Source organism: Prionailurus viverrinus, chromosome B4, assembly GCF_022837055.1.
Source record: "Prionailurus viverrinus isolate Anna chromosome B4, UM_Priviv_1.0, whole genome shotgun sequence".
NCBI lineage: Eukaryota > Metazoa > Chordata > Mammalia > Carnivora > Felidae > Prionailurus > Prionailurus viverrinus.
In genome coordinates this window covers 14,042,316-14,064,803 of record NC_062567.1, presented here as the reverse complement: position 1 = coordinate 14,064,803, position 22,488 = coordinate 14,042,316, and the positions used below count along the sequence as shown (strand labels likewise).

Here is a 22,488-nt window from a genome sequence, read left to right as displayed (position 1 = left end):
TTTGGAAAGTATTTTAGGGGCACCCGGTTGGCTCAGTCAGTTGAGCATGTGACTTGATTTTGGCACAGGTCATGATCTCATGGTTTTGAGATGGAGTTCCATGGGGGCTGTACTCTGGGTGCTGAGCCTGCTTAAGATTCTCAATATCTCTCTCTGTCTCTCTCTCTCTGTCTCTCTCTCTCTCTCTCAAAAAAAAAAAAAAAGGAATTAGAAAGTATTTTACATTTTTTTAAACATTTATTTATATTTGAGAGAGAGAGAGACAGAGTGTAAGCAGGGGAGGGGCAGAGAGAGAGAGAGGAAGGCACAGAATTTGAAGCAGACTCCAGGCTCCCAGCTGTTGGCACGGAGCCTGACTCCGGGATTGAACTCACGGACCGCGAGATCATGCCCTGAGCCGAAGTCGGATGCTTAACTGACTGAGCCACTGAATTAGAAAGTCTTTTAAAACAGGACCATCCTCAGAATACTTCCTTAATTCCATGCAAGGAGGGCACTTCCGTTCTCCTAGTAGACTGTAATACACAAGGGTTTACAACAAATCAAATCTTTTCTTTCTAAGGCAAAACCAAAACGAAAATATTGCTTGGTGAGTCAGTCAACGTTAAAAAAAATATATTTTTTCAAAGGAATTAGGAACACTGCTCTTCTTGAGATTAAAAAAAAAAACCCTTTCACCTGACTGAATTGAAATTAAAAATTTTCATTTAAGAAAATCAAACATTTCTTTTAGAAACACAGTTTCTTATGAACCTTTAACACATTATGTTGAGTGAAATAAGCCAATCGTAAGAGGACAAATACTCTTATCATTCAGCTGAGTAATCACATCCACAGAGACCGAAAGAATGGTGGACGCCAGGGGCCAGGGTGGGGAGAGGAGATGGGGGAATTCGTATTTAAAACTTGCACTGAATGCCACGCTTAAAATGCAGTTGCACACTTAAAAACAGGTCAAGTGCTAAATCTTGTTATGTATATTCTACCCCAATAAAAATATTTTTTTAGACCCACATGATTTCTGCTAGAGAAATCAGAGTAAGCATCCAAAAGAGAGAGAGAGCAAGAAATTATATTAGGCATGCAAATGTATTATAACAAATAGGTCCAGGAAAGCAAGGGTCGCTGGCTGCATTGTTCCCTACCGGGTCCAAGCCCCTAGCAAGGTACTGGGTCAGGCAGCCACTCAACACATTTGCTCTAGGGAATTGACAAGTAAAGGGAGGTCAGGGAGAAATTTTTTCCCCCAGGTTTACTGAGATATATGACTTGACTTACATATATTATGGAATGATTCCCCCACAGACAGTTTGGTCGATGTCCATCATCTCATATAGATTATAAAAAAAAATTTTTTTTTTCTTTCCTTGAGATGAGAACTGTCAGGATTTCCTTTCTTAACAACTTCCAAATATACCAGCTGGCAGTGTTATCTACAGTCACCATGTACGTTATATCGAGAGGACATATTTTCCATTTTTTTTTTTTTTTTTTTGGCTGAAGTTCACAATTCCAACCAGCCCCGAATTGTGAACGGGCTGATTCAGGAGGAGTTACTATACCAAGTCACCATGGAGTCTAATAATTACAGTTCTGAATTATTAATTGATCTAAAGCGTGTGCCTTAAATACATTTTGTAAAAGCAATCAAATCGAGAGAAGGAAATTCTGTCTGTGCTATATAATTATAAAAATCAGGGAACTTCAGGTTGTGTCAGTGTTTTAGGTAACAAATAATTTCAGCACTAAAATACCCAATTAACACTCATTCAGAATTAAAATGTTGACATATCACCAAGTACTCGTTTTGTTGAGTATAATGCATTGGGATTCAAATGTGAAAAGTGACGCATTTTGAGGATTTGTATTCAGAAATTTACTCTAATTACTGGCTGGGTTTTCTCTGTTGCTGGTGCCTGTAATTTGGCCCTCCCAGGTTTTCTTTCTCCTCTCTGTTCCCGGCACCCCCATACAAACTCTTGCCCAGACCATTTCTCTAAGGATAATACCTTCCACAAGCAGCTGAAACATAATGTTCCTGGTTCCTAATTAGCAAAAAGACAATGACCCTTCAAAACAGCCACAAGAAAGGGTTCAAGGGCCCTGTGTCTTTCATAATAATTATTTTCAGTCAGTTCCCAGGTCTGGCAAGAACCGTGAATATAACGTCTGAATTAAAGAGCAGAGGTTAATGTTTGAGTTGGCCAAGCATAATTTTCAAAAACCTCAAATAAAATAGTGTTTCTACAAAGGGGCACCTAGAATGCATTCTCAGATTTGCTACTAGGCTTGTGTAGAAAGCATTTCACTTTTGCCATATATATAAAAAGACCTTCAGGGCTCAAACCCCACAGATGATACCAGGGACCAGCCAACCACAACTCTGGGGCCAAAGTCAGCCTGTTGCCTCTTCCTGTGTCTCATGAACCAATGGCTCCTTTTGTGGTACAACAGAATTCAGTGAGGGTGACAGAGAATGTGTGGCCTCGAAGCCAAAAACATTTACTGTCTGACCCTTACAGAAAAAGCTTGCCAACTTCTCCATTACATGGTATGCCAGGCTTAAAATTATATAGTTCGCATAATATCGATACCTACCTAGTCTCATTATTCCTTACTCCAATTCCTCTTTCTTACAAAGTAATTGAAGGGTTTCATTTTGGAGGTTATGTATGGGGCCCAATATATTTCCTCCCCTTCCGAGGAGTTCCCCAACCAAAATTATTTATACTTAAGCTGGTATCTTAGTATAAAATTATTTATACTTAAGCTGGCATAAACTTCAGTTGGTTTTTAATCTCGTGACTACCTTAACTGATGACAAAGTATTTTTCTCCTCCAAATCTGTGTCCACGGCATTTTGAGGACGGGGTGGTTTTCAATGGATCAACAAACCAGAGAAATTAAACCATCCTTCAAACATACACATATACGACATCACTTGTTCGGCATTTACTGTCCGGCCTTCACATCTACTGATAATCGTGCTCAGGCCTATAAACTCCAAGTTCATTGCCCAGAGCACGGGCCCCTGTATGTTCCTATAAAGGGTCAGGGAGAAGTGAATTTTCACTTGCTTGCTAGCAGTATTTTGTGATGAATACTGCCTTCCATTTCTCAGTTTCAAGGAATTAGATTAGTTAAGGAAAATAAGTTAAAGGTCTTCATCAATTAAAAGCTGCTTTTGCCAGTTTACATTGCCTGCCATAGTTCCCATGCATGGCCCCGAAAGAAAGCTCAATCCAAAGAGTAAACACTACCACTCGGAGGATTTGCAAAATGATTCATTTAACAACGGACTTCATCCCCATTAGCACATTGAGATGAACTTTATCTTAATAAAGATACAGGTACCTTCCTCCTTATGGCATTGATACAGCCTAGGGGGGACTGAAATCACAGGACAAAATAATAGAGCATAGGACACGTCAAAGCACTCAGTTCACACTCACTTCCAATCTCCAACACCAGAGAAAACAAGGATCTTTCCTAGGGCTACATCTTACCACAGCTTTCTGCTTTCACCAAAATAGGACCCTTTCTTTGGCGGGCAGTGTAACAAATACTAAACCTGACACTTTTTAACTGGGTGACCTTGGACAAGTTATAAAACATCACAAAGGCTGAGTTTATCTGGAAAATGGGAAGGAGCTGGTGCACACAGCTGTGAGCTGTAAGTTAATACTGGCAAAGCACACGACCGGTGCACGAGTGTCAGGGAAAATGCCATTTGGCACGACTTTGCTATTCTGTTGTTGCACAGGATACAGAAGGCTAATAAGCAAACCATTTAGGACGCCAAGCACTTTACAAAGAAAACCTACCTTGGTAAACAAGGATGTCAAAAAATTACTCAGCAGCTCATGTACTATTTTTTAATAGTTTTTATATCGCCTCTGCTTTATCTCTAATGACACCTGTTCATCTTTACTATAAACCCGAGGAGACACTCCCTTTCTTATTAATTGAGGATTGACCCCTCAAGGTGTTCTTGTAATTCTATTTCCCGTCCTGCCAAATCTACCTGGCACCTCTCCAGCCACTGACCTTCCCCTAAGCCCTCTCTACCTTCCTGGAAACTCGAGGGAACACTTAATTTCACTCATCTAGTGCCCTGCTTCGTCTGGTGACCTCAGCAACCCTTCCAACCTCGGCCAAACATCACCGTATGTCGTAAATTTCTAGAGTTGCGTTGTCGTCTGGCATTCTTTCTCTCCTTAGTCGCTATCTCATCCTGGTACACCTCTAATTATTTTTCTCTATATCACTGCAGGTGCTAAAATGCAAATGAAGGTGCAAATGGAGGAAGCTAATTTATTCTTACCTTCACTTCTATTCTCTACCTAAGTCTTCAAGTCTTCCTCTCACACTTTGTTCTTTATCTCTACATCCCACCTTTAGTGTGGAAATGTGATCTTCTCAAGGCTGCCCATCAGCATCATCTTGGACACAGAAACAACACAAGTGCGTCCCAATGACACATGGACTTCCAGAGACATCTACTGGATACCTTCTCCAAAGCAAATCACATACCCATTGGGTTAACAACTCTAACACCACAGTCATTAAATCAAGACAAAACAAAAAAAAAATGTACTGAAAAATCTGAAGGAACATACAGGTTAACCCCAATGCTCAAGAAAGCAAATGGAGAAACCACAAGGTTGACCTCACAAGAGAAGCAGCACAGAACGATGAAGGGTTTGGATTCGGTAGTCAGCTTAACTGAAGCTGAAATTCTGGGTCTGTCTCTTATTAGCTAAGTGCATTTTTAAAATATTTATTATGTTTATTTATTTTTGAGAGAGAGAGAGAGACAGAGAGACAGAGACAGAGTGTGAGCAGGGGAGGGGCAGAGAGACAGGGAGACACAGAATCCAGAGCTGTCAGCACAGAGCCTGATGAGGGGCTTGAATTGAGCACATTTTTAAAACCCCCTCAATCTTGAGGTGCCTGGGTGGCTCAGTTGGTTACATGGCTGACTCCTGGTTTTGGCGCAGGTCTTGATCTCATGGTTCATGGGATCGAGCCCCGCACCGGGCTGTGCGATGACAGCACAGAGCCTGCTTGGGATTCTCCCTCTCTCTCTGCCCTTCCCCTGCTCGTGCCCTCTCTCTCTCAAAACAAATAACTAAACATTAAAAAAAAAAACCCTCCCTAAATCTCAGTTTCCTCATCTGTAAAGAGTGGGTGGTAAAAAAAAAAAAAGTGTTCTGAATCATTCCAATATATAAATCACTTGATCCAGTGTCTCACATAAATATCCCCCGAATAACAGCTGTTCTCCTCATCCTCTCCCACCTTGTCAGCCTTGCACAGCGGGTTGCTGCCCTTGAGTTAGGCTGTCCAGCCTTGTTTGGGAGAAACAGAAATCGGAATTAAGATACAAAAGTAGAATGAGATACACCTCAACCTGGCCTTAGGGCAGGAGGAAGCATAGTCAGGATTCAATAAATGTCTGCTGAATGAACAGATGAATGGGGGGGGGGGGAAGGCCTTGCATCTGCCTCCATCCCAGACCATGAGAACCTTCACAAAGAAGGTTCCTTACGATCTTCTCACGGTGCAGCCTGAGGTGAAGCTGGCCAGTCAGTAGGGAAATGCGATTGCCTTTTTGGCAATGATTTTGCTTCACAGCAAAGTTCTGTTCTCTCTCTCTCTCTCTCTCTCTCTCTCTCTCTCTCTCTCTCTGATGGTCTTCCCCCAAACCTGGGGAACTTCCTGTGCTCCCTGTGCTACCAACAGTGAAGTCCTCCAGGGAGAGATGCACACGTTGTGTGGACAGGAGCCATGCTACTGAGCTGATGTTCGGCTGACTATGGCCTTGTGAGGGCATTCGGTGTCTTCCAAAAACAAAAAAAGTACAAATGACAGTGAGGGTGGCCTTCCTAGTGACCTCCTCCACTCAGGAATTACAAGTGCGCAGCACAAAGGACTCTGGATTTCTGATCTGCCGGCTGCACAAAACTAAATCCGAATTGGTAAAATTCTCACCAAACAAAAATTTCTTTTTGGTTCACTGTGACATGGGGTGAGCAAAAGCGCAAGTTCTTAGCCCACCAAGAGATCTCCCCCCAGTTCCATTCCAAGAATGGTGCACAGTCGATGGTGTGCAGGCAAGACGCTGAAAATGTCAGTAGGGGGCGCCTGGGCAGCTCAGTCAGTTAAGCATCTGACCCTGGATTTTGGCTCAGGTCATGATCTCACAGTTTGTGAGTTTGATTTCTGAGGATGCCAGGAGCGGAGTGACGGAAGTCTCCTCACTATGAAAGTTGAATCCTCTCCGTATATTCACAGTCGAATGTTATTATCCCCGTTTTATAAATAAAAAAACACCAAGCTCTGCTATGGGCACGCAGCCCGCTTCAGATTCTCTCCGCCCCTCTCCCTCTCACGTGCGCGGGCACGCATTCATGTGTGTTCACGCTCTCTCACTCTCCCTCTCTCAAAAAAAAAAATGTCGGATAGGCCTTTGGCCACACACGTCCCCGACGCTGGGGATTTTGATCTCAGTGGCTGGTATATAACACCTGTCGTGCACAAAACTACTGACCTAGGTGATTTACACATAAATCAACGACCTTATCCCTCACGACAATTCAAAAGGTAAGTCCTACTACCATTGTCATTTTACAGATGAAGTGACTGTGCTGGCGACGTCACACAGCTAGTAGGTGACAGCCAGGGTCTGAACTCAGGTCAAGTGGCTCCACAGTTGACATCAACAAGCATACAGGATTGCCTTAGGTAGCACGATGTAAACCTCAAGTACAGTTCAAAGGGCTGAGGGACCATAGTCCCCAGCGGCATGGAGGGAGCAGGGTATGAGAGGTCCGTCATACGCTGGACAAGCCACTACAACTTTCAGAGCCTTTGTTTTTTTATTTATAAAATGGGGATAATAACATTCGACTGTGAATATACGGAGAGGATTCAACTTTCATAGTGAGGAGACTTCCATCACTCCGCTCCTGGCCTCCTCAGAAATAACGGTCACCAGGCTCATCAGAAACTTTCATCCTCTCCCACTTCATGCAAAGAAGTGAGAAGGGTCAGTGCCCCATAAGGCTCTAAACCCTGGGAACTCAACGGCAACAGAAAGTGGACAAAAGCCATAAATCAGACTTTCACCAAGGACCGATGAACATCTATACAACACATACTGTGGCAAGTACGTGAAAAATATTATCTAATTTGGTCTTCACAGTGACCTTACAAAGTGACTTGAGATTAAAACAAAAAACAAGGTACAGAGTTAAGTAATTCACCCAAGGACACATACGTAAGGAAGAAACAACCATGGCTAAGAAATATGAAAAAACACTTAACCTCACCATAATAAAAAATCTTTAGGTAGTTAAGTTAAAAATGAGATACTTTTGCCTATCAAATTATTTAAAAACTTTCTATTTTAGGTTTTATTTATTTTTATTTATTTTTAAATTGAGATGATTGACATATAACATTATATTAGTTTTAGGCGTATAAATACTGGTTTGATACATGTATATACGTTGCATAATCAAACGATCGCCACAATAAATCTACTTAACACCCATCAACACACATAGTTATCAGGTTTTTTTCTTATGATGAGAACTCTCAAGATCTACTCTCGGGACGCCTGGGTGGCTCAGTCGGTAAAGCGTCCGACTTCAGCTCAGGTCATGCTCTCACGGTCCGTGAGTTCAAGCCCCGCATCGGGCTCTGTGCTGACAGCTCGGAGCCTGGAGCCTGCTTCGGATTCTGTGTCTCCCTCTCTCTCTCTGCCCCTCCCCCATTCATGCTCTCTCTCTGTCTCAAAAATAAATAAACATTAAAAAAAATTAAAAAAAAAAGATTCACTCCCTTAGAAACTTTCAAATATACAATATAGTATTGTTAACCTACAGTCATCACATTATACCCCAGGACTTATTTATCTTGTAATTGGAAGTTGGTACCTTTAGACCAACTGTACCCGTTTTGTCCACCTCCTACATATAAGTGAGCTTACAGAGTATTTGTCTTTCTCTGACTTATTTCACTTAGCAGAATGTCCTCAGGGTCCATCCGTGTTGTTGCAGGTGGCAGGACCTCCTTTTTTATGGCTGAATAATATTCTACCACATCAAATTAATCATTTTTAAGGTGACAGTCAATATTACAGCGAAATGAACTCAAACACTGCTGGTGGATACGTAAATTAATACAACTTTTGTGAAAAGCAATTGGGAAAGGCATATTACTCTTTCAAAAGTATATCAGTATACTGAATTCTCTTTTCCACAATCTATGTGAAGGAAATAAAGATGCAAAGAAATATGATACACACACATATATACATACACACACATCACATATACATATATATATATATATATATAGTAGTCCAAATTTGATATTTCTTAAAAAAATTTTTTTAATGTTATCTTTGATAAAGAGAGCATGAGTGGGGGAGGAGCAGAGAGAGAGGGAGACACAGAATCCGAAGCAGGCTCTAGGATCCGAGTTGTCAGCACAGAGCCCGACACAGGGCTCAAACTCATGAACTGAGAGATCATGACCTGAACCGAACTCAGATGCGTAAGTGACTGAGCCACCCAGACACCCCCAAATTTGATATTTCTAGTGCATGTTATCCGAATTTTAATTTTTGTGGGGATGTAAGAATTGCCATTGATGTGGTTTTATTTTTATTTTTTTAAGTTTATTTACTTATTTTTGGGGAGAGAAAGAGAGAGAGAGAGAGAGAGAGCCCACACAAGCACACGAGGGAGGGGCAGAAAAAGAGAAAGAGAGAGGGAGAACCCCAAGCTGAAATATATATATATGTATATATATATATATTTATATATATATATACACACACACACACATATATATATATATATGGAGGAGGACAGAGACTATATATATCTATACACACACACACACATATATATGTATATATATATATACACACACATACACCCATATATGTGTGTATATATATATATATATATACACACATATATATATGATGTATGTGTGTGTATGTGTGCACACACCTATGTGTGTGTAAAACAACCTAAATAAACCAACAGTGGAAAAATGGTTAAGTTTTAAAAAGCACTTCGAAATTTATATTCTGTAAGCATGGACTACTTTTTTAGTGGCAAAAGAATGATGGGAATTTTAAGTAAGTATGTGCTTTTATTTTTAACTAGGAGACGGCTCCCACCCCCACTTGGATTAGCTTCCTGATGAAGCACCATTAATAAAGATGAAAACTTGTGACTAATAGTTTGAGCTCACCCTAGGTTCATTCTTTTTAAAACAGAATTTGCTGAAAAGGAAATTCTGGCTGCACTCCAAAGAAGGCCGACCAAACCCGTCCGTTCACATCTTGCAACCAGGAGGGCAGAGCTCCACTTTGCCTCGGCCCCAACTGTGAGAACTAGAGAGAGGCAGAATTTTCGAGACGTTTTACAGCACCTGGGGACTCTATAAACTCTAAGGGAGGAAGGGGAAGCAGTTGCTATGCTCTCAGATCTGCAATTGAAGGACTCTTGTATGGTTTAAAGAGGCCGGGTCGTTGCGTCACGCTTTGACCCTGAATCTGTAACATGTATCAAAAATCAAACCAATGGACTCAGACCCTCTTTTCTTTAAGATAAGCAACCATCGTTGGAGACTTTTTCCAAGCCAATGTAGATTTAGAAGAAAGACACAGTCTGCTAAGTTTAGTCTGCCTGTCTCATTTGAAAGGCACAACTTTATGTAAGACGAGTTAACAACAGTGTAAGTTAAACCAGTCCTCTTGAGGGTTTACTGTGTGTGTAAACACTTTGCCTAAATTATGTCAGTTCGTCTTCACAACACTGAGGCAGGTACCGTATCATGAGCATCTGTCCCTTACAGAGGGGAACCAAGCCTTACGTAGGACAGCATGCCCAAGATCGCTCACAGCCAACACAGGGCAAAGCTGTTTCTACGCCTGGTCTAACCTCAAAGCATATGCTCCTTACCTCTTTTTGAATCTCCATAATCAACTTCCCCAAAATAAAAAAAAATATATAGGCCCTTGGGAATTGGAATACTTGTCTCCTCTAGCCATCTAGTCCGTTTAGGAATGCCTTATAGACCAGCTCTGCTAAATGGCAGTGAACACATGATCCACCCGGAGAGGCTGCTAACATGTGGATTCTGTTTCAGGAGGTCTGAAGAGGGGCCTGAGATTCTGACATTCCAAACAGGCTCCGAGGTGGTCCGTGGAGCACACTTTGGATCGAAAGAAGTCCAGCAGAAGCTACCATAGGATTATTTACATTGAATTACAAATTCTTAGCAGACACTCTTCCATTGCCACACTGCAGGTGCATAACAGCCACACGTGGCTAGTGGCTACCATATTGGATGGCATAGATACGGCGTATTTCAATCATCAGAAAAAGTTCTAAAGAACAGTACCGGCTGGCTAGAGCATGCCAAAAGCAGGATAGATACTTCTAAGAATGGGGAGGTGGTGGCCCATTTCTCGGTGAGTTCGCTTATTAATTTCTAAACAGAAAAGACACATACCTTCTCCCTTCTTATGACTTCCGTTACTCGTGCCACACCCTTAACAAGACACAACAAGGAAACACCTTCTAAAGTTCGGTCCTCTCAACTGTAGCATGTTTTTATGTGTTTCTTATTGACACATGTTTCTTATTAAAAATAAGACCACATTAGGGCACATGGGAGGCTCAACTGGTTAAGCATCCAACTCTTGATTTCATCTCAGGTCAGGATCTCACAGTTCATGAGATCGGGTCCTTGCATCAGGCTCTGTGCTGACAGTGAGGAGCCTGCTTGGGACCCCCCCCCTCTCTCTCTCTCTCTGCCCCTCCCTCCTGTGCTCATGTGATCTCTTTCTCTCCCACAAAATAAATAAACTTAAAAAAAAACAAAACTAAGACCACATCAATGATGATTGTTACATTCCCACAAAAATTAAAATTTGGGTATGATGCATTAGAAATATCAAATTTGGACGAGTATTACCTACGCTATATTTGAAAGGACATTTCAAATATTCAATAAAGCAACAAAACTACAAAAAACATTAGTGATACAAATGGAATATTTGACTCACAGGGAGAAAAACAGAAAAAGGACTTTAGAACTAAATGACATGGAAAGTAATTTATTTTTTTAAGTGCACGTAACTGTTCTTCAGGACATCCGTAAAATGAACCAGTCCTGGCACGTTATAAAACCTAGACGAGCCACCAAAGTCATTTTTTTACACAGTGATGCAGACCTCTTCGTACAAAACAAACGCAAATCTAAGTATTCAATTCATGTTTCAATCTGGTTTTCAGATTTTTAAAAGCCATTTTAATACCTAAACACAAGAAAGTTTCCAAAGTTGGTCTCAATAACCAAAATGGCCTAAGTTAATAAATTTACAGTGATTTTACATTGATAGCTCACTTCAAATCCTTTTAGCTCCTGTCACCTACAGGCAGCACTTTAAAAAAAATTATATATATATATATATATATATACATATATACATATACATACATATATATATGTATATATATATATATATATATATAGTGACTCATGCTGTAACTGTTTAACATGATTGCATACTTTAAATATTTTTTCTTCATTATAGAACATATGGTTCCTTAAAATTATGCAAAAATGATAGAAATTATTCATGAAAAAACCAGCTTCTGTGCATAACCATATCCAACAGGTGTGTATTTTAAACACATGAGGGCTAATTAATGAATGTTTGTATTCCTAAAATACTCATTAGGGTGAATTCTAAGGAATATATTTTCTGTATTCATTTATACTCTTTATTAAAAAAGTAACAAAAACCTGGAACTCATTTTCAGCAATACTTTCTTAAAATGTTAACTTCATTCCTCCAAAGATTTCTTGTCTGTGACAGCTTAGGCTTGAGCACAACTCTCAAAGAGTTTGAAAATCCTGCACGAACCGCATGCAGTGTAGACAATAACAAGGGAGAGTAGGGTTTAAACACTGGACACATTTCTGTTTAGTAGGAGTTTAAAGTGTCTTATTCTGAAATTTATAATTTTGCAACCACTTTAAATTCTTATAAACATCTGAATAGAGTCATGTCCTACTCTTTAAAAAAGTTTTTGCTCATCTTGACAGTCACCTGAGAGCAAAGATCAAGAGACAAAAGAAGGTCTTGGGGTGCCTGGGTGGCTCAGTCGGTTAAGCGTCCGACTTCGGCTCAGGTCATGATCTTGCGGTCTGTGAGTTCGAGCCCCGTGTCGGGCTCTGTGCTGACAGCTCAGAGCCTGGAGCCTGTTTCGGATTCTGTGTCTCCCTCTCTCTGACCCTCCCCCGTTCATGCTCTGTCTCTCTCTGTCTCAAAAATAAATAAACGTTTAAAAAAAATTTTTTTTAATAAAATAAAATAAAATAAAATAAAATAAAATAAAATAAAAGGTGTTACAAAACAATGACCATATTAGAGAAGACTGTTTTGAAATTCATAACAAAACCTTTAGCTCTCATTTTGGAATTGTATCTATCATTGTGATCTTATGCCAATGGTTGAAATAAAGAACTCAAATTAAATAGACAACTGTGTGATTTCAACTTGCTATGTTTAAAGTAGAAATCTCAGTTGCTTTTTGGGAAATTTCTTTCCTTCTGGCTACATAACAAGAAGTGAAATCATCTCATCCTATGATTCCTACACACACCTAAAAAGGGAATTTGGTTTTGAGTGGAATATGACCAGAAAACTGAAATCCACTATTTGATACAGGTTTATTTCTTATTAGTTAAACTGTGGTATTATTTACTGAGAATAGATCTTTCTAAAGTCAGATCAAATTATCACCTCAATTCATCAGGCTATTAAGGAATCAGAATGTATTAAGGAATCAAATAATACAGTACTTCAAAGAAACATATGGTTTAAAATGCCTTTTGACACTTTCAAAACCATGTCTGTAACTCTTGTAATATAAAAAAAACATTAGCTGTTCATTTTGCATAATGTACAGATTCATGTGATTTTTTTACATATTTTATGGATTGAGAACAATGTGATACTCTAATTATATATATATATATATATATACTCTTAGTTTAAATATTTTTTAATATACAAGGAATGCCTTTAATGTTTAAGGAAAGACTGAGATTTTCCTAACGGTTTACTATTTACAAATAAAGGATCTGAAGAGATTTTATGACATAAAGCTTTTCAATTCAATTACTTTCAATTATATTTAACAGATGATTTCACTGGTAAATTAAAAATGTTTTTGTTAAAGGAATCTTACTTGTCTGTCATTACACTTACAAGGACTTTTTAAAACACCTTTTCAATAGACATCATAAGATACTGATAACCATTTCAAATCCAAGTTCAAGTACAAAAATCATCTCAGCTATAGCAAATAATACAAAACATGTTTGATTTCAAACTTTGTTCTGCAGTATTTCAACATTTGGGCTCGTCCTTTAGACACGAGCTATTTGTTTTCCATTTCTGTTAGTGATGCCAGGCGCTTGAGAGGCAAGTTTAAAATCAAACTCTGAAAACGATTTAAAAAGCTGATTAAAAATGCCAGACGTCAATGACATTAGAAGGAGTTTCTTACCACTTCCGAATGCTCACTGCCATCATCGCACATACTGCTTCTATACCTCGAACTAGATTCTCAGCATAGCCATCAAGAGGTCCTTTTACAGGAAGCTGAAGTGCATTATCACAGTGATACTGTTTCCACAGCTGGAAGATAGTGCTATTAGTTTCCCACGCTTGGCAATGCTCTTAAAATAGGCTCTCAGGCACCGAAAGACAAAAAATGACTATTTGCAAGCACTTCAGGAAATGATGGTCTGGCAAACTGAGTGAAAATTCCACAACCAAACAAAACCAGTTTTTGATGTAAATAGTTTCATTGATTACTAAAAGCAAACAGACCCAAGAAAAGGATGCTATTAAACACTGTGAGTAGTAAATTACTGGACTAGGAGAGGAAGGAAAATGAGGAACTCATGGGTTCATACCTCGCCTTCAGAGCACACACAAACATTCACTTCTCTGGCAAGGGACCTACCATGTCACATGACCTCCACCTAGACACCTAGTTTTCAATGGAGGGGCTAGCAAACATCATAGGAACCCAAGCCGACAGGGAATAAACATACTACTCAGGATTAATGTCCATTTATTTAAATAAGTAGAAAGAATCTTCTAGCAATTTGAAGGGACTTTGAGTGTTAGTTTGCATAAAATTAAGACGTAGTAATTTACTGGATTTTGAATCACCCAGAAGTCAAATTAGCTAACCTATTCTGACATTGTCATTTCAACAAGATACCGGCACACATTTCTTTCTGTGCCTCTTTTGTTAACTTTCAGGTGGTGTATAAAAGAATGTCACATTGTTCTGTCTCAACATTATGATCCAAAGAAAACATTTCAACAAAACGCTTCAATTTTCCCACAGCCTTTTAAAAAATGATAACAAAAATCTTGCCAAACATCCTTGTAATACAAGGACAGGATCTCTGCCAAGGAAGCTGTGATGTTTTAATTAGAAATAATTTTAACCAAACGCTGGACAAGCTTAATTGGTTGTACAGATCAAAATGCAGTACAGTAATGTAGGAAAAGGTCCACCTTGAGTGGCATTTGGGAAAAAAAAAACACAGAGTCAAACCATGAATCCAGCTCACCTCGCATTTGTAGATAATTGGTCATCAGAGAGTTTGTTACATGAAGGAAGATTGAGAATTATAAGGATGCCTTGAAGACTTGGTCCTCTCAGATTCTGATGAGAATCTCAAGGCCAGAGAGGTTAAATAACTTACCCGAAGCCAATCAGCTAGATTGCCTGCTGGGAACAAACTAACCCCCAGATAATGTCCTTAGCTAAACCCTAGGACGGGACACACAATACAGTGGATAGCAAAAGCACAGAGAAACAAGAGTGGGCTGAACTCCGGAAACAGTCTTAACTATCAACTCAATCAGTCATTAACCTTGAGATCCAGGGCCAGTCACTAACTCCTCTGCATACGCGCTTTTCATCCTTAAACCAAGTCGACTGGATTAGATGAATTTCAACCTCTCCTCTACCTCCAACTTCCCGACACTGTGCGTATGAATAAGACAGCACTTGCCTAAAGCACTACCATAAAACACACGCACACACAGAATTTGTACGGACTCCTGATTTTGTGAGAATTCTTTAATCTCCTGTCAGTGTTGAACCCTATTATACACACTAAGAAGAAAGAAGGCTAAAGAATAATGAAGAAAGGAATACTGCATGGGAAATGGGGCTTTGATACAAAGAGGGAAATCAGAAAAGAAGAAGGAGATAGAAAGCATGGAGAGCAAATTAGGTAGCGACACCTGGGAGAAAGCCACAGGTCCTGGGTACCAGTATGAGAACAGGCAGGGCAAGAAAGAAGTGGTTGAAGATGTTGAAAAAAAAGAGAGAGGTAGACAGATCAAAAGATTGAACTGCATTGAAGGCCACATTCTTTTAAAAGGCATTCACAAAAATACTGCCATGTTAACATTTTTATAGTAGTGTGTGACATAGAATGCACTTCCTGTAAATTACTTATTTGTTCTTAAACCAAACCAATTTGATTGGTATTACTATCCTTACTATTTTACAAAAAACCAAATTGATATTCAGAGATTTTAGGTGGCAAGGATGTGAAGTCAGACCCTCTAGCTCAAATGCTTGCTTTTCTCAAATATATCATGTTGCCTGTCTAGTCCTACCATCAAAAACATTTAAACACTGAAAAGATGCTATTAAACACTATATGATTAGTAAATTACTGGACCAGGAGAGGAAGGAAAATGAGGAACTCATAGGCTCATACCTCACCTTCAGAGCACACACAGTCATTAAAAACGTGAGGCAGAAAAGTTGTCAGTAAATAACTAGCAAGACTGTAACTAGTAACTAGCAAGAGTTCAAGCCCCACATCAGGCTCTGTGCTGACAGCTAGGAGCCTGGATCCTGCTTCAGATTCTGTGTCTCCCTCTCTCTCTGCCTCTCCCCTGCTCACACTCTACCTCTCTCTCTCTCTTTCTCTCTCTCTCTCTCTCTCAAAAATAAATAACCATTAAAAAAATTTTTTAAGAAGAGTAGATTTTAAAATTTCTCATTACAAGAAAAAAACTGTAACCATGTGTGGTGACTGATGTTAACTAGACTTATTGTGATCAGTTTGTAATCTATACTGATAATTAAGTTGTACACCTGATACTAATATGTTGATTTAAAAAATTTTTTTAATGTTTATTTTCGAGAGAGAGAGAGAGAGACAGAATAAATGGGAGAGGGGAAGAGAGAGAGCAAGACACAGAATCTGAAGCAGGCCTCAGGCTCCAGCTGTCAGCACGGAGTCTGACACAAGGCTTGAACCCACGAACCATGAGATCATGGCCTGAGCCGAAGTCAGGCCCTTAACAGACTGAGCGGCCCAGGTGCCCTGGTTATACATTAATTATATCTCAATTTTTTTAAACAGGAAATTTAAATCAATTCACCTGAGAGTATTTTTGTGTTAAACTTCTCAAATGACTACAATACTCATATAATCTCTTAGTAAAAAACAAAACAAGGAGGAAATAGTAATCACACAATGTAGAAAAATAAGTAGATAAAACTGGTAAAATTTCTATGAATTTTACAAGTCTGTACTACTACTAACAAAACATTTGGAAGAAAAGGTCTTTAGGTAAACATTTCTCTCTTTTTTTTTTAATTAGGTAAACATTTCTTAAGGAGTTATAACTAAAACAAAAATATCCACAGTGCTAATTTGAGAACCACTTTTTTGAAATATAAATTAAGCTGAAAATGTTTTCTAAAAAGCATGTTTAAGAAGTCCTTAAAAGGCAAAAAGATGGTGGGCCACCTGAGTGGCACAGTTGGTTAACCATCTGACTCTTGATTTCGGCTCAGGTCATGATCCCATGGTTTGTGAGCTCGGGCCCCACATGGGGCTCTGTGCTGACAGTGCAGAGCCTGCTTGGGATTCTCTGTCTGCCTCTCTCTCTCTCTCCTTCTCTCAAAAATAAACATTAAAACAAGGTAACAACAACAAAAAAAGATGGCTAGAAAGAACAGGATACCTGGATGTGTACAGAAACAACATGCAAATGAGGCTTAAAGCAATAGGTGAACCGCCAAGAGATACACTGATGATTAGCTGCCAAACACACAGACGATGGGTAAATGTGTAGTTGTAATAGTACAGAAGTTAGAAGCACAGTTACAAATTTCACCTTAAGCAGGATAACAGTGGTCTGGCAGCCCTGGAGAAACACATAACAGATGTACTTTTCTGCCTGGATTGTTTCTTCTAAGATCTATCTAAGGATGGCTATGTAAAGGTGATGGCTGAATCCAGGGAGGAGATGAGAACTTGCAGAGCAGGGTTCTCACAGTAGATAAAAATCACAGAAAGTTTCAGAAAAAAACCCCAGGGAACATTCAAATTTACCAGATGCTGGGGGGTGGGGGGAACAAAGTCAGCCAAGAATGAGATGCTGAGCTCAGAGAAGGAGGCAAGAAAACACAGGATGTGTGAGAGAGGGAGGAAAAATGAGCTGAAAAAAGGTCGGAAGTCATTAGGACCATGGACAGTTCTTGGCTTTGATGATGAGGAAGGCATTCATGATGCCTTCTACCTATAGTTAGAAAATTCCCCGGGTTTGCAGCAGAGGATGGTAAAGAGGGCACGAACATGAAATCGGACAACTTTGCTCTGCGACCTGTCAGCTGTGTATTCCGCAGGTCCCTAAGCAAGCACCGGGTAGTTTCTGGGGGGCAAGCTCCGGAGTCTACTTTCTGGAGTCTTGCTTTCTCACCGCAATAACCTAGTTCCATATCAAAGCTGTCACTTAAAGTTCTGCACCTCAGTGTCCTTATCTATAGAATGGAAACACCATCCTATTTTCCATGACTGCCATGAGGGATAAATGAGTAATTACCAGCACACAGCAAAGCTTAGTTTAAAAAACCAAATACTCGGGGCGCCTGGGTGGCGCAGTCGGTTGGGTGTCCGACTTCAGCCAGGTCACGATCTCGCGGTCCGTGAGTTCGAGCCCTGCGTCAGGCTCTGGGCTGATGGCTCAGAGCCTGGAGCCTGTTTCCGATTCTGTGTCTCCCTCTCTCTCTGCCCCTCCCCCGTTCATGCTCTGTCTCTCTCTGTCCCAAAAATAAATAAACGTTGAAAAAAAAAATTAAAAAAAAAAAAAAACAAATACTCTGAGCCTCGGTTCCCTTCTCTACACAATACAGAAAAAAAAATACCACCTATTTCTGAGGTTGTTTGAATAACTGATATCAAAGAAATCACGGGACCATGCCATGCTTCTGCACTGCTGTGTGACCCCCAGTATAAGACCATGGTCCTGTATTTATGGCTTATGTTGAATGCAGAACAATCTGCAGTCTGCACTGGAGACTCAAATTTACAACCCAGGAGTCTTCAGTATCATTCACCACAGTAGAAAGCATAAAAGTCAATCTTAACATGAGAACAATTCAAAGAATAATATTTCAAATTCAAGGGCTGTGGCCAATAAACATGCCAGTTTAAGAAGAACACCACTTGTTGGGGTGCTGGGTGGCTCAGTCGGTCGAGCATCCGACTCTTGGTTTCGACTCACGGTTTTGTGGGATGGAGCCTCGCACAGAACTCTGTGCTGAGAGGGTGGAGCTTGCTTGGGATTCTCTCTCTCTTTCTCTCTCTCTGCCCCTTTCCCACTCACGCAGTCTCTGTCTTGCTCAAAAATAAATAAATAAACTTAAAAAATTAAAAAAAGCATCACTTGTAAATTATAAGCATCATTTGAAACCACATCTACTTTTTTTGGTGGCAAGAAAGGCATCTCAGAGGGCACTGGCAATTTTGGTTTAAGACTGTGCCTGCAAAATAGCTCCCTAAATAATGTGGAAGTGGAAAAAAATAAATGGCAGCCAGTGGTTCAGTGGTTATTAAGACCCCAAAAATGTCCCTTTTCAGTTGTGACCAGTTTTTCCGTTCTATTAAGGCATAAACTAAAGCTGACCTAATATCTCCTGCTGAAGCTTCCAGAATCGCGCTTAAGAACATACAACTTTTCACAGACATATTCAGCTGTTGGCAATTTCTCTCAGCCCCCCTTTGGCCCCTAGCTTGATTATCACCTAGTTGACTAACTGCATAAGCTGAGGATGGGGGGATTCCAAAGCAAATGCCATATAGATATGAAGATACGCTAACTGCAAAATGCTCAAATGGGCACCTCTTCTTTTTAAGTTTATGTATTTATTTTGAGAGAGGGAGGGAGGGAGGGAGGGGGAGAGAGAGAGAGAGAGAGAGAGAGAGAGAGAGAGAGAGAGAGAATGCAAGTGGGGGAAGGGCAGAGAGAGAGGGAGAGAGAATCTCAAGCTGTCAGCACAGAACCTGATGTGTGGCTTGATCTCATATACCATGAGATCATGACCTGAGCCCCAATCAAGAGTCACTTAACCAAATGAACCACCCAGATGCCCCCGATGGATGCCTCTTAACACTCAGGTTTACGATTTCACCTCATTTCAAGAAGGCACATCTGTTGCCTCCAATACACCTACTAAATGTAAATTTACTAAATGTAAAATGTATTGCTCAGGGGAAAAGAGCCCCTTACAGCACTCTATTGTCATGTATCTGAGAACAACAACAAAATGGTTTTGATTTAAATGTTTTGACCCAGGATGCCGTGTAAACAGACACAAGGAATCTATAAATAACTATGTTATTTTCAGGCACTCATTTTATTCTATTTGCTTTTTAAAAACAATTCACCAACCTGACTTCCTTCCACTGCTTTTTATTTTCTACCCAGCTTTCTCCATCATAATCAAGTGACTTAACTATACAAAGTATGTGTTCTGAATTAAATAAAATTCGTTACACCAAAGTTACGGTCATCCTTTATAGGAAATCTAGGTGTCACTACAGTCACAAAGTAGTTTCATATACGGAGAGAGAGCAAGCTCGGGGTATTTGTCTCATTAACTGCTGTATTCCGAGGTCCTAGACCAGCGCAGAGCATCTATGGTAGTTGCTCTGGACACACTTTTTAACTGAATGGATGAGCATGTTTCCCTGTTTCCATGCTTTCCCATTCATCCATCCGTTCGTTCCTTAGTTATTTGTCATGCACTGCTATGATCATCTGCTAGATATCAAGGCTGCCAGCATAGACAAAGCAAACATGGCTTCTGCACTCAGCAGAGCTCGTAGCCTAGGCCAGGTGTTCTAAAAAGGTGTTCCAGAAATTTGTTGCGGCATTTTTGGTTGTCTCAATAATTGAGGGACATTATAGGCTGTTTGTGGGCAGTGGCCAGGGGTATAAATGTCCTGCATTGTGCACAACAGTCTCACGTCATAATAAAATGGGTGTGCACCGCTCATGCCCTCTGTCCTGCTGGAACTTATGCAGGTAAAAAAGCTGTTGATGAAAGGATCCAAATCCAGAACCCAACTCTATTCTGCATATAAGCACAAAGCATTTTTGGTTAGTTATCAAATATACTGAATTTTCTACAAATGAACGTCCTGTGTCAATCAGTGGAAGGTTGTACTTTCTTTGGGACTTTACCAAGAATCGTTGAGTATTGTCTCCAAGAGCCACCCCCCAGTGTGACATAACACCGTTAACCTTCGTTCACAGCTGCCTCAGCCATGGCACCTACAGACAGGGGCAGACATGTGACGACTTCGTCACATCTTGCAGTGTGGTCGTATCTGTACCATCACAAACTGAAACACGCATGACTTAAGGGTAAATCAATTACTGGGGCACCTGGGTGGTTCAGTTGGTTAAGTGTCTCACTCCAGCCCAGGTCACGATCTCACCATTCCCAAGTTCGAGATCCGCGTTGGGCTCTGTGCTGACAGCTCAGAGCCTGGAACCTGTTTCAGATTCTGTGTCTCCCTCTCTCTCTCTCTCTCTCTCTCTCTCTCTCTCTCTCTCTCTCTCTCCCTGCCCCTCCCCCACTTACATTCTCTCTATCCCTCAAAAATAAATAAGCACTTAAAAAATTAAAGAAGAAATCAGTACTTACTGGAGTTTTATACATTTCGTGATAGTTGTTCACATTAACTGTGATTTTCATTTCAAGATCATAAAGGGGGCGTGAGGAAGCATTCGTAAAAGAAACTGAGTCTGCGAGAGGTGTGAACCTTAAGGAAGCCACATAATTGCATTTGTATGAAGGAAACGGACTCAGTTCCGTGACAGGGACACATAGGAGAAACCGCTTTGTGGAGGGAAGTCAGTGAAAACCTTTTTGAAGAATCATGGCTTCACTGAAAGCTTACGAACAAGAAGAAGGCACAGAAAGAATGCTCCAAGAGAAACAACAGCAACCACGAAGGCCGTGAGGCTGGAACTTGGCTTGTTGGAGACGTTGGAAAAAAACACAAAAACTCAAATGATGACGAACTACAGCAAGTCAAAGGGACATGATGCTGCGGTGATGAGCGTCTCGGCGGTGCCTGAAATGAGCGGGATACGACACGGGTGCTAGACTGGCCGGTTACGTGGATGAATCAGGCATCAGTGTGGAGAAGAACAGCTGGGTAGATGTCCGGGCCACGGTGGCACCGATGGGGTTCCGGGAGCTCCGGCCCCAAAACTGAAAGATATGTTAGAAGCACCAGAGACCTGCTCGGGCTGCAGAGATCCCGTCTCCTGGGATCTGGTGGGGGCGCTACAGCCCAGGTGCAGCAGAAACATCCCTGGGAAATCCTTCCAGAGAGATGCTGTTGTTGTTTGCTTGTTTTCCATATTTTACCTGTGCGTTAGTTCCTTCAGACGCTGCACAGGGAGCCTAACCAGCTGGACTCCTACCAGACACTTCTTTGATTATAAGTAGAGCTCTCAGCTCTACCAAAAACTCTTCTGTGGCATAAAAAGAAAAAAAAGTAACGGCTACATTTATTTAAGAGTTATGATCATTTGCGTCAAAATCAATACCAAATGGTTAGTTATATATGGAAACCCAGTTTTTAAAAACTTCTCTCTTTTTTAAATGTTTTTACTTTTATTTTTGAGAGAGTGCAAGCAGGGGAGGGGTAGAGAGAGACAGAGAGAGAGAGACAGAAGAGAGAGGGACGGACAGAGGATCTGAAGTGGGCTCTGTTGGAGCCAGATGTGGGGCTCAAACTCATGAACTGTGAGATCATGACCTGGGCCAAAGTCAGACGCTCAACCGACTGAGCCACCCAGGTGCCCACATTTTTCTTTTCTTTTCTTTTTTTTAATATGATTATTCTAACTAGGTTCACACCTAGAAAGGAACAGCTGTAGGTAAGATTTACAAAAGATAGGCTCTTTATCCAGAATCTAAAATTCTAGAAAAGTCAAACAACAAGAAGTGTGAGAGGTATTAATTATGTCAGGCACCCTGAAACACTGTAATAGCCTCACTTCAGAAGTGACTCCTGAAGAAAGAA

The 22,488-nt window shown here is 40.5% G+C and overlaps 1 protein-coding gene across 3 annotated transcripts in view; it reads right to left on the bottom strand.

The window, feature by feature from the left end:
- CACNB2 (calcium voltage-gated channel auxiliary subunit beta 2) overlaps positions 1-22,488 on the bottom strand; it is a 393,763-nt gene that overhangs the window by 154,241 nt on the left and 217,034 nt on the right. Inside the window, exon 1 of one of the 3 annotated variants that reach the window (XM_047865061.1) lies at positions 13,614-13,735. The exons of the other annotated variants lie outside the window; for them this stretch is intronic. Coding sequence (XP_047721017.1) covers positions 13,614-13,646 — 33 coding nt within the window. The 5' untranslated portion in view covers positions 13,647-13,735. Of the gene's footprint in view, positions 1-13,613; positions 13,736-22,488 lie in introns of those variants that run through there. 3 annotated transcript variants of the gene reach the window in all.